Source organism: Nicotiana sylvestris, chromosome 5, assembly GCF_000393655.2.
Source record: "Nicotiana sylvestris chromosome 5, ASM39365v2, whole genome shotgun sequence".
In the NCBI taxonomy this organism is placed as follows: Eukaryota; Viridiplantae; Streptophyta; class Magnoliopsida; order Solanales; family Solanaceae; genus Nicotiana; species Nicotiana sylvestris.
In genome coordinates, this window is record NC_091061.1 from 121,873,452 (window position 1) to 121,886,738 (window position 13,287).

A 13,287-nucleotide genomic window follows, 5' to 3' on the forward strand; every position below is an offset into this window, starting at 1 on the left:
CGGGAGTCTGATTGCCTCCCCCGTCCTGTGAAGTAACTGCTGCTGTAGTGGTTGAAACTGTCTGAGTCAGGCCTATGCAAACTGATAAGATATGTGCCAAGGCCTCCTGAAGACCCGGAATCACGATGGGCACAACTGGTACCTGAACTGGTGCTGCTGGGCCATCCATAGCTGGAGCCTGATCCGGAGCTAGGGCAGCTGGTGGATCTACAGGTGCTGCCCTCACTGCTCTGCCTCTGCCACGACCACAACTGTGTCCACGGCCTCTGATGGTCTCAGTTGGTGGCACTTGTGGTCATCCACCTCGTCCGGTAGCTCGCGTCCTCACCATCTGTGATGGAATGGAATAACAGAAGTTTAGTATTCGGACCAACAAGTTCGCACGACAAGAATTTTAAGAAGGTGAAGTTTTTCCTAAAGGTTCTGCTACAAACCTTTAGCCTCTCGAAGATAAATACAGACGTCTCTGTGCCGATCCACGAGACTCTACTAAACCTGCTCATGACTCGTGAGAATTAAGTAACCTAGGCTCTGATACCAACTTGTCACAACCCTAACCTCGAACCCGGTTGTGATGGCACCTCTCGTGAAGACAAGGCCTGCCAGACCAAAATAGAACACCTCATGTAAATAGTTAAATACCATAAATAGTTCTAAAACATGATATAATAACCATAATTTGCGGAAATAATGATAACAATAGTAGAAACCATTCCGACACAGCCCAAACCGGGTTGTCACAAGTCATGACCAACTAATAAATCTGGTTACCAGTCTACTAGATACGAAATCCGATACCGAAGTTCAAGAACATGAAAATAGTAAGATAAGGGAGGCACGGGAGCTGCGGATGCCAACAGCTACCTCGTAATCTCCGAAAAACCCTGCCTGGACTAGGAGGATCAGCACTCAGGAGCGAACTCTACGATGCCTGAATCTGCACACACGGTGCAGGGAGTAATATGAGTACTCCGACTCAGTGAGTAATAATCATAAATAATGGCTGAAAGCAAGAAAACACGTAAAAGCACAAAACAATTCGATATCAAGCAGTAAAATCACTTAAAGTAGTAAATCCATGAAGAAGTCAAATGAAATTCCTTTAAACCAAGTAAAACAGGTAATTTAGCAGGTAAATAACGAGTAGAAATCTGCCCCTCGGGCATAGTAACACAATCGCTCAGAATAGTATCGGCCCCTCGGGCTCACTCTCAGTTCAGAATCAACCCCTCGGGCTCACTCTCAGATCATGATGGGTACCCGCGCTCACTGTGGGTGTGCAGACTCAGGAAGGGGCCCTTACGGCCCAAGCGCTATATCAAGACACCTCGTGGCATCATCTCTCGGCGCTCGGCCTCACATCACTCGGCACTCGGCCTCACATCACTCAAGCCACCTCGTGGCGTATAAAAGTATCTCAGGCCCTCGGCCTCATATTACTCAACATATCCTCACATATGTCCCTCGGCCTCACTCTGTCCGAAAATCATCACAAGCCCCTCGGGCATTAGTAAAACAGTAGTTCTCAGCACAAAACATCATTTAGAAATATCATTTAAGTTTCAAATCTGAGTAAAAGTGGCTGAGTTCGTAAAATAGTAGATACCAACAAGATTGAGTTCAAATAATAAGTCAAAACAGTGAGGAAACAGTGACAAAAATCACCGAAAGATTCAAATAGTTGGTACGAAGTCCGAATATGGCAATCAGTCCAAATCATGATGATAACAAATAAGTTTCAGTCTAATACATGGTAAAATCATCGATCGGGATGGACCTATTCACAATATCCAATAGTAAACGACCCCACGCTCATCATCAAGTGCGTGTCTCACCTCAATATAGCACTACAATGTGCAATTCGGGGTTTTAAGCCCTCAGGACATCATTTACATTCGTTACTCACCTCAAACCGGCTACAACTCTAGCTCGCGATGCCTTTGCCCCTCGAATCGGCCTCCACGTGTGTCAAATCTATCCAAAATCAGAACATATACATCACACTATGCTAAGGGAACAAAACCCAAACGAAAACAATCGAATAATATCGAAAATCCCCAAATTAGCAAAACCCGAGCCCCGGGCCTACTTCTCGAAACTTAGAAATTTTCACATCATTAGATTCTGTATCACCCCACGAGTTCATACATACTAAAAGTTCTCAATTCCGACCTCAAATAGTCCCTCAAATCCCAATTCAAAAGTCCAAAATCCCAAGCCCTAGTTCTTCCAATTTTAGCTTAAATTCCATGAATTTCTAGGTAAATTTCACAATAGAATCACGTTTTAAGTTGATAAATCTTACCTCCAATCGATTCTCCTTGAATCCCTCTTCAATTCCCCTCAAAGAGCTCTCAAAATACTCAGCTATGGTGGAAAAATGACTCAAAATCGCGAATGAAATAACTTATAAACTTTCTGCCCAGTTCTGATATTCCTTCTTCGCGAATGCGGTCAACCTCTCGCGTTCGCAAAGCACAACTTCGCATTGACCAACTTTTCTTCTTCGCAAATGAGACTCACCCAATGCGAACGCGATACTTCTTTCTCCTATACCTTCGCGAACGTGAACCCTTTACGCGAACGCGGTGAACAAAAGGCCTTGATCTCAAATTACACTACGCGATCGCGAGTGCCCTCTCGCGAACGCGAAGCTCTACTCGCGAACGTGAAGGCTTAACCCTGGCCTTCTACAATTCATACTTCGCGAACGCGACGACCCCTCGTGAACACGAAGAGAGAAATCTCTGCAACACTGAACCTGCATTTCTGCAATTCCCCAAACTCCAAAATGGTCCGATTGACCACCCAAAATTCACCCGAGACCCCCAAGACCTCAACCAAAGGCACCAACACATCCTAAAACCTCATTCAAACTTGTTCCAACCATCAAAACACCTCAAACAACACCAAATCCATCAATTCACATTGAATTGAAGCCTAAGTTTTCTAAAAACTTTCGAAATATGCTTTCGATCAAAAAAACAACCAAACCACGTCCGAATGACCTGAAATTTTGCATAGACATCATAAATGACATAACGAAGCTAGAGAAACTCTTGGAATTCCATTCCGACTCTCGGATCAAAATATCGCCTATCAATCGGAAATCGCCAAAATACTAACTTCGCCAATTCAGGCCTCATTCTACACCGGACCTCCAAAACCAATTCCGATCACACTCCTAAGTCATAAATCACCTCCCGAAGCTAACCGAAACATCAGAACTCTCATCCGAGCCCTCTAACAATCAAGTCAATATCCGGTTGACTTTTCCAACTTAAACCTTCTCAAAAGAGACTAAGTGTCTCTTTTCTTACCAAATCCACTCCGAACGCAACCAACTCAACTCGATCATATAAAACACGGATAACGAAGCATAATAAAGTAAAAATGGGGGAAACGGAGTGGTAACTTATGAGACGACTGGCCGGGTCGTCACAAAATTCCTTGTAGATCAAAAGATATAGGCTTCCGAAGTCAGACCGGTGAAATGTTCTTCACAGCGGACCGCACAAAATCTAGTGCGGCCGCAAAGCCCTCACCGCGGTCCACGCAAAATCCAGTGCATCCGCACAAGCCCCTTCGTGGAAGCATTCCTTTTTGTGCGGACCACACTGGTTTTTTCAGAGGCCTTCCACTTCTCTGAACCTGCAGCAACTATGTTTTTAAGCCTAATACATCCCGGAACCTACCCGAAACTCACCGGAGCGCTCGGAACTCCAAACCAAGTGTGCATACAAACTTAAAAACATCATATGGACCTACTCGTGCAATGACATCATCAAAATAACATGTAAAATCATGAATTAAACTTCAAAACTCAATATTTCATCAAGCTCAAAGTTCATAACTCTTCAATTGAAAGTCCAACTCACGTCAAATAAACTCCGTTTTTCACCAAATTTCACAATTATCTTTCAAATACTATAACAAGTTTATACCGGGCTCCGGAACCAAAATACAAGCCCGATAACAATGGTTTCAAACATTAATTCTTTTCTTTATTTCTTAGATATTCAGTAAAACAATTTCTTTCAAAAATTGATTTCTAAGGCTTGGGACCTCAAAATTTATTTTCGGGCATATTCCCAAGTCCCATATTATACTGCGGACCTCCCGGAATTGTCGGAATACGAATCCTTGTTCGTTTGTTAAAAATGCTGACCAAAGTCAACCATAATCAAATTTTTAACTATAAAATTTCTATTTCTCATATTTTAACATAGAAGGCTTTCCGGATATAGGTTCGGACCACGCACGTAAATTAAGGTGGGGTAAAAGGGAGGGTTTTAAGCCTCGAAACACTGAATTCACTTGCGACACAAGTGATGACCTTTTGGGTCATCACATATATAGAGATCTTCATATTGAAGACAATATTCAAGATACAAAGTCAAAGGAAGAGGGTTTTGAAATTCTCTTGGGTTGTCTACATAACAGCTCATACTTGCATAGCCGGAAGAATATTTAACAAGTATTAATGGGAATAATATCCTATTCAATTTTGGATATATATACTATGAGTTTGAAAAAGAAGTTTTGGGTTTTTCTGCAATTTCAAGGAAAGACTATTAAAAAGATTTGCCAAGTCACTTCAAGCTTTTGATATGGAAATAAATTATATTTCCAAGATCTATGTAAAGAAGGGAAGAAACAAATAAATCTTCAAAGGAAAGAAGGAGACGAAGCGAGATTTTATTTCCACGAGTCAAGAGGCAAGCATCAAGCTGAAATTCAAAAGTGTTTACAGACAAGGATAGAAGAAGGAAAATAATGAAGCTGCAGAAGATTGACCATAAAGGAAGAGGAGCAAAGCTTGGAAAGGAAATTTATAGTTATGAAGAAAAGAAGAAGCAATTTGGATAGAATACAAATTATTGCTGGGGATTTACTACACAAGGAAAGAATATTTATTTGTGGGAAAGAATCGAGATTAGGAAGAATATGTTAAAGGAGCACAAAGAAGAATTACTTAAGAAGGAAATCCATCATATATCACATTGACCATTATATTCTGCATTAATAAGAAAAATCAGGAACAATCATCTTGAACTCAACAATATAAGTAGAAGAGCAACTGAGAAGAAGATCTACGCAACCTTCTATACATTTCTCTACCCAACTACAAGTTTTTCATTCTACTCTTAACAAGCATTGTAATTCACTTTTAGTAGATTTACTGTGTGCACAAAAGAGAGAGGAGAGACAGAAAATATTGGAGAGGCAGTGTGTCCGAGAGGTTGTGTCATTGTTCATTTCCTTGGTGAGCGAGTGAAAACCAAATGGTCATTTCTGGTGAGCGAGTGAAAATCAACCCTTGTTCGTTGTTGGTCAGCGAGTGAAAATCAACCCTGTAAACATTGGTGGTGAACATTGAAAATCACATAAGTTGTACTTAACCCAAATTACAAAGAGCTTAAGAGATAACATCCTTACAACCCAAGGATACTGGATTAGGATATCACATTTGTTCCGAAACAGTATAAAATTCCTAGTGTCATTTTTTTATTACTCTCATATTTTATTATACACATTTACTGTTTGTTGTGAGTAGTATTTGTTTAAATTGAAATACTAGCAGTTTTGGTACAGGCTGTTTCCGCATTAGTCGACTAGGTCTGAAGAGTAGTCGACTAGAAATTCAAAATGCTACAATTCACCCCGCTCTTATACTTTTACTACGGTCCCATCTTCTCACATGTGAGACCGCATCTGCAGATAATCCCATCGCTTTTACGATCACCATCCCTACTGCCCAGCTCTGCTTCTGTGGAATACCTTGCGCGGATACTCTTTCGCTTCTGCGAATTTCTCTTCCGCACCTACGCTTCCCAACTCCCTTCTCACTTCCCGCACCTGTGCTCACCCAGCCTCCCCTGCGACCAATCCCCTCGTAGGTGCGATCATAGCAGAAAGTCCACAATCTCAACAATGCTTCAAGTCCCATTTTTTATCCATTAACCATCCAAATTCAACCCTAGGCCTCTAGACCTCAACTAAACATAACAACACATCCCAAAATATGATGCGAGCTTAGTCAAGGCCTCAAACAACATCAAAAACATCAATCGCACCCCAATTGAAGCCTATTGAAATTAATGAATTTTTAACTTCTACAATCGATGCTGAAACCTAACAAACCAACTCGGATTGACACCAAATTTTGCACACAAAGTCATTAATGACATAACGGACCTATTCCAACTTCAGGAACCAAAATCCGAGACCAGTAACCACAAAGTCAACTATTGGTCAAACTCCTCAACTCTCCAAACTTCAACTTTTCCAACTTTCGCCAATTCAAGCCAAAATTATTTACAAACCTCCAATTCAATATCTGGAAACACTCCTAAGTCCAAAATTACTTTACGGAGCTATCAGAATGATCAAAATTCCATTTTTAGCTATTCACACAAAGTCAACATTTTCAACTCTTTCAATTTAAGCTTCCAACCTTGGGACTAACTATCCCAGTTCATTCTGAAACATCCCCGGTACCAAAACAACCACCATGGAAAGTCACATAACAACAAATGAGAATATAAAAAGTCATAAATAGGGGAACATGGTTATAATACTCAAAACGACCGGCCTCTTAAACAAACGTTCATCCTCGAACAGGTCTAGAATCATACATGGAGTCTCAAATAGGAATGGAATTCTGCTGCGCATCACCCATTCGGTCTCCCAATTAGCTTCCTCAAATGTCTTCCCTCTCCACTGCACCTTCACCAAAGCTTTATTCGTTAACCTCAACTTCTGAACCTGCCGGTCCAAAATGGCCATCGGCTCCACATCATAAGTCAAATCCCATCCAACTGAACTGTGATGAAGTCCAAAAAATGAGATAGATCACCAAAATACTTCCCGAGCATGAAAACATGAAACACTAGATGAATACTCGATAGACTAGGAGACAATAAAAGCTTGTAAACCACCCCCCTAATCCTCCCAAGAACCTCAAAAGGCCCAATATACCAATGGCTCAACTTGAACTTCTTCCAGAACATTATAACACTCTTTATGGGCAAAACTCTGAGAAATTACTTCTCTCCCACCATGTAAGAAAAATCACGAACCTTCCGATCAACGTAACTCTTTTGTCTAGACTCTGTCGTGTGAAGCCGATCCTGAATCAACTTAACCTTGTCCAAAACATCTTGAACCAAGTCAGTACCCAATAACCTAGACTCATCTGGCTCAAACCAACCAATCGGAGACCAACACCATCTCCCATATAAAGCCTCATACAGAGCCAACTGAATACTCAATTGGTAGATGTTATTATAGGAAAACTCTACAAGAGGCAGAAACTGATCCCAAGAACCCCCGAAATCCATGACACAACCACGTAGCATATCCTCCATTATCTGAATGGTGCGCTCGGACTGTCCGTCCGTCTGAGGGTGGAATGTTGTACTCAACTCAATTCGCGTACCTAGCTCTCACTATATTGCTCTCCAAATCTGTTATGTAAATTGTGTGCCCCAATCTGAAATGATAGACACCGGCACACCGTAAAGGCAAACAATCTCGCGGATATAATTATCAACTAACCGCTCTAAAGAATAGGTAGACATAGCTGGAATGAAATGCGCAGATTTGGTCAACCAATCCACAATCACCCAAACAACATCAAACTTCCTTGAAGTTCGTGGGAGCACAATTACGAAGTCCATGGTGATACGCTCCCATTTTCACTTCGGAATCTTAAGCCTTTGAAGAAAACTGCTCGGCCTCTAATGTTCATACTTCACCTGCTAACAATTCAAGAATCGAGCTACAAACTCCATTATGTGTTGCTTCATCCTCCTCCACCAATAGTGCAGCCTCAAGTGCTGATACATCTTTGTGGCTCCCGGATGAATGGATTACCGTGAACTGTGGTCCTCCTCAAGAATCAACTCATGTAACCCATCTAAATTGGGCACACAAATCCGACCGTACATCCGGAACACCCCATCATCTCCAATAGGAACCTCCTTGGCATCATCATTCTGAACTGTGTCCTTAAGGACAAGCAAATGGGGGTCATCATACTAACGCTCTCTAAAGTGATCAAATAAGAAAGACCGAGAAACCACACAAGCGAAAACCTGACCAGGCTCGGAAACATCTAACCTCATGAACTGATTGGCCAAGGCCTAAACATCTGATGCAAGCGGTCTCTCACTAATAGGATTAAATGTAAGTCTACCAATACTCATCGCCTTTCTACTCAAGGCATCGACCACCATACTGACCTTTCCGGGATGATACAAACTAGTGATATCATAATCCTTTAGCAGCCCCAAGCATCTACGCTGCCTCAAATTTAAATCCTTTTTCTTGAACAACTGCTGGAGACTCTGATAATCTGTAAATACCTTACAAGACATGCCGTAGAGATATTGCCTCCAAATCTTCAATGCATGAACAGTGGATGTCAGCTCCAAATCATGAACATAGTAGTTCTTTTCATAGGGCTTCAACTAGCATGAAGCATAAGCAATAACTCTACCATCCTACATCAAGAAACATCCAATAACAATCCGAGAAGCATCATAATACAATATATAAGAACCCGATGATGAAGGCAAGACAAGAACTTGAGTTGTGGTCAAGGTAGTCTTAAGCTTCTGAAATCTCTCCTCATACTCATCCGACCACCAAGATGGAGCACCCTTATGGTCAACCTGGTCAAAGGCACATCAATGGATGAGAAACCCTCCACAAAACAACGATAATATCCAGCCAAGCTAAGAAAACTCTGAATCTTAGTAGCTGATGACAGTCTGGGTAAACTCTGAACTGCCTCTATCTTTTTTGGATCCACTTTAATCCCGCCACTGGACATCACGTGCCCCAAGATTGCCACCGAACTGAGCAAAAACTCACACTTGGAGAAATTGGCATAAAGCTTCTCCTCCCCCAATATCTGTTGTACAATCCTCAGATGTTATGCATGCTCCTCATGGCTTCGTGAGTACACCAGGATATCATCAATAAATACTATGACAAACAAATCAAGATATGGCTGGAATACACTATTCATCAGATGCTGGGGAGTTAGTCAGCCTAAAAGACATCACAAGGAACTCGTAGTGACCATAGCAGGTCCTTAATGCCGTCTTCAGAATATCTGAGTCCCGAATCTTCAACTAGTGATACCCAGACCTCAAATAAGTCTTAGAGAACACTCGCATTTCTTAAAGCTGGTCAAATAAATCCTTAATGCATGGCAAAGGAAACTTGTTCTTAATTGTAACTTTGTTCAACAACCTATAGTCGATGCTCATCCATACAGTACCATCCTTCATCATAACAAACAGAACCGGTGCACCCCAAGGAGACACACTAGGCCTAATTAATCCCTTGTAAAGAAGCTCCTAAAGCCGCTCTTTCAATTCCTTCAACTCTATTGGTGCCATACAGTATAGAGGAATAGAAATGGGCTAAGTGCCCGGCACCAAGTCAATACAAAAATCAATATTCCTGTCTGGTGGCATGCCCCGCAGGTCTATAGGAAACACATCCGAAAAGTCTCGCGCTATCGCAACCAAATCAATAGTAGGAATATCAGCACCAATATCCCTCACAAAAGCCAAATATGACCAATGCCACTTCCAAACCATCTGTTGGGCCTTCAAATATGAAATCACCTTGCTGGGAACATAATCTAGAGAACCTCTGCAATCGATCCTAGGTTACCCCGACATCGTTAACATCAAGGTTTTAGTGTGACAATTCAGAATAGCATGAGATGGAGACAACCAATTTATACCCAAAATCAACTGTACTAAACTATAAGAGATCAAATGTAGTTTCCAATCCTCTAATAGTCACCACACATAACCAATATGCACAATCCACAAAAATAGAATTACTTACTAGCGTAGATGCATCAACATGTGAAACTAAGGACTTACGGGGGCATAACCAGATAACGAGAAAAATATGATGATACATACGAATAAGTGGAACCATGGTCAAATAATATAGAAGCATCCTTGTGGCATACTTAGACAATACCTGTGATCACTACGTCTGAAGTAGTGGCATTTGGGATAGAAGAGAAAGCATAGCATTAAGGCTGACTGCCACCTGACCGACCTCTCCCTCTAGGGAGACATCTAGCTACCTGAGCCCTACCCCAAGCTGGCTGAGCGGGTTGTGAACACTCTCATTCCCTGAAGCTGGTCAAATAAATCATCAATGCATGGCAAAGGAAACTTGTTCTTAATTGTAACTTTGTTAAATAGCCTATAGTCGATGCACATCTACACAGTACCATCCTTCATCTTAACAAATAGAATCGGTGCACCCCAAGGAGACATACTAGGACTAATTAATCCCTTGTAAAGAAGCTCCTAAAGTTTCTCTTTTAATTCCTTCAACTCTATTGGTGCCATACAGTATAGAGGAACAGAAATGGGCAAAGTGCCCGGCACCAAGTCAATACCAAAATGAATATCCCTATCGGGTGGCATGGCCATCAGGTTTGTAGGAAACACATCTGAAAAGTCTCATGCTACCGGAACAGAATCAATAGTAGGAATATCAGCACCAACATCCCTCACAAAAGCCAAATATGACAAATGCCACATCCCAACCATAAGTTGGGCTTTCAAATATAAAATCACCTTGCTGGGAACATATCTAGATAACCTCTCCACTCGATCATAGGTAACCCCGACATCGTTAACGTCAAGGTTTTAGTGTGACAATTCAGAATAGCATGAGATGGAGACAACCAATTTATACCCAAAATCACGTCAAAATCAACCGTACTAAACAATAAGAGATCAAATGTCCTCCAAGAGGCCAAATGACTAGCTAATGCACCACGATGAACCGGATGAGCCATCTGAGCAGGACTATAAGGATGACCCCTACCGTGGTGGCAGTTCCCTCCGAAAGAAACACCGTTGAAACCACCCAAACCATGAGGCCTCTTGGCCTTAATCTCCTCACGCTCCTAACTATGGACCTGCTCTAGACTCCTATAAATATCAACCACCTTCTCAAACCTAGCACCTGATGTAATCTCCCGAGTTACAAGAAAGCACAGTCTATAGTGGAGGTCATCAATGAACCTCCTAATCCTCTTCTTCTCTATGGGAACTAACCAGATTGGATGATGAGCCAACTCTAAAAATCTCATCTCATAGTGGGTCACAAATATACCCTCCTCGCATAGCTACTTAATTTGCTTATTCAACTCCTCTATACGGGTCAGTGGGACAAACTTCTCAAAGAAGAGAACGGAGAACTCGTGCCATACAAGTGGCATAGCATCGGCTGGCAAGTTCTGCTCATAGGCCTCCTACCATCTGAAGGCTAGGCCCGACAGCTGGAAAGTAGTAAATGAGACCCCACTAGTCTCCATAATACCTATCGTGTGAAGAATGTGCTATTACCTATCCAAGAAGTCCTGAGCTTTCTCTGACTTAGGACCACTGAATGATGGAGGCTTGAGCCTCCCAAACCTCTCTAACCTCTTTTGCTCCTTATAACTCATTGGTAGACCAACCTGCGCCAGATCAACTACAACCGATTGGGCTGGTAGTGCCCCCGGAGTCTGAAGTCCCTGCACCACCTGCTCTAGAGTACGGGCGATAGGAGTCTGAGCACCTTCTTCTACCTAAGAAGTGACTGGTGCGACTTGAACTGAAACTTCCTAAGTAAGGCTAGTGCATACATTCAATATCTGAGCCAAAGCCTCCTAAAAGAATGGAATCACAATGGGCACAGCTGGTGCGTGAGCTGGTCCCACCGGCTCAATCATAGCTGGAATCAACTCCTGAGATGGAGCAACTGATGGTTCTACAGGTTCTGCTTTAGCTGTTGTACAAGCTGCATCTTGGCCTCTATCATGACCCCAGCCTCTTGTGACCATAGCTGGCGGTGCTGGTTTCCATCTTCCCGATCCGGTAGCACTTATCCTCACCATCTGTGATAGAATAGAATAATAGAAGTTTAGTTTCCGAAATCAACAAATCCGCATGACAAGAATATAAGAAGGTGAAGTCTTTCCTTAGGGTTTGACAAGCCTCTTGAAGATAAGTATAAATGTCTCCACATCGATCCACAAGACTCTGCTAAACCTGCTCATGACTCGCGAGACCTATGTAACCTAGGATCTAATACTAACTTGTCACGACCCAAAATCTCACATGTCATGATGGCGCCTATCACAATACTAGGAAAGCCAACAATGCACAATTAACCACACAATTTCAATTTAAAACATAATGAAATAAGCTTAAATAGTGTAATTTTCATAAATAAATGATAAGAAAATACTGCTACTCAATACAAAATCCGAGAAAATTCGAGTGTCACTAAGTACATGAGCATCTAAATGACAATGTACTCTGGCTACTAAACACTGTCTAGGAAGATAGAACAATACAAATAAACTAAAAAGAAGGAGATTTAAGGCCTGCAGACGCCAAGGAAACTACCTCGATAGTCTCCAACAGATAAAGCTCTAAGCTAGCAATCGTTGTACTTGGAAGTGCCTGGATCTGCACATAAAGTTTAGAGTATAGTATGAGTACAACAAACCCGATGTACTCAATAAGTAACAATACTAACCTTGGCTGAAAGTAGTGACGAGCTCAGAAAGGTACAATCCAAATCCAGATGATAAAAGTAATAACTCAAAAAGAAATCCAATAATCAGTTTGTATATAGTTAAGAAATGTAGACATACTTTCAAGTAATTAACAATTTACGCTCAACGCGGATAAAATATTCCAAGTATGACTAATATACTACATCTCTATATCTACATGTCAATGTGCATGTCACATGTAATGCATCACAATGATGGTCTCACATACTCACACTCTCAGAGTACTCAATTTGTTTGTCTCAACTCTCTCTCATCACACCCAGCCACTCAATATTGTACTGTACCTGCGCTCACTACTATTATGTCAGACTCCGGAGAGGTAGATCCTACCCAATCACTAATAAAACCTACAGTAGTGCGTAGTCAGATCCCATCATGAATCAATGATACCTATTGCGGCAAGCATCCCGATCGCATCATGAACCGATAAAACTCGATGTGGCATGCATCCCGATCCCATCATGAATCACTCACAATCAGTCCCTTGACCTCACTGAGTCATCAATCTCTCCAGTCTCTCAGCTCGCAACACTCATGCCGATCAGCCCAAAATAATGATACATGATGTAATAATAAATAATTTCATAGACTAAGATATGATATGCAAATATATGAATGTGACTGAGTACATAACTAAAATTTAAGCAAATAACTTAACAACAAAA

At 41.6% G+C, this 13,287-nt stretch overlaps 1 protein-coding gene across 1 annotated transcript; it reads right to left on the reverse strand.

Annotated features, from left to right (window-relative positions):
• Positions 1-4,975: 4,975 nt before the first annotated feature.
• Positions 4,976-7,370, reverse strand: LOC138869246 (uncharacterized). The gene is made up of 3 exons (XM_070146849.1): positions 7,051-7,370; positions 6,679-6,826; positions 4,976-5,017 (listed from the first exon to the last, which is right to left on the reverse strand). The coding sequence occupies exons 1-3, from the start codon at positions 7,368-7,370 to the stop codon at positions 4,976-4,978; spliced, it is 510 nt and encodes a 169-aa protein (XP_070002950.1).
• Positions 7,371-13,287: the final 5,917 nt, after the last annotated feature.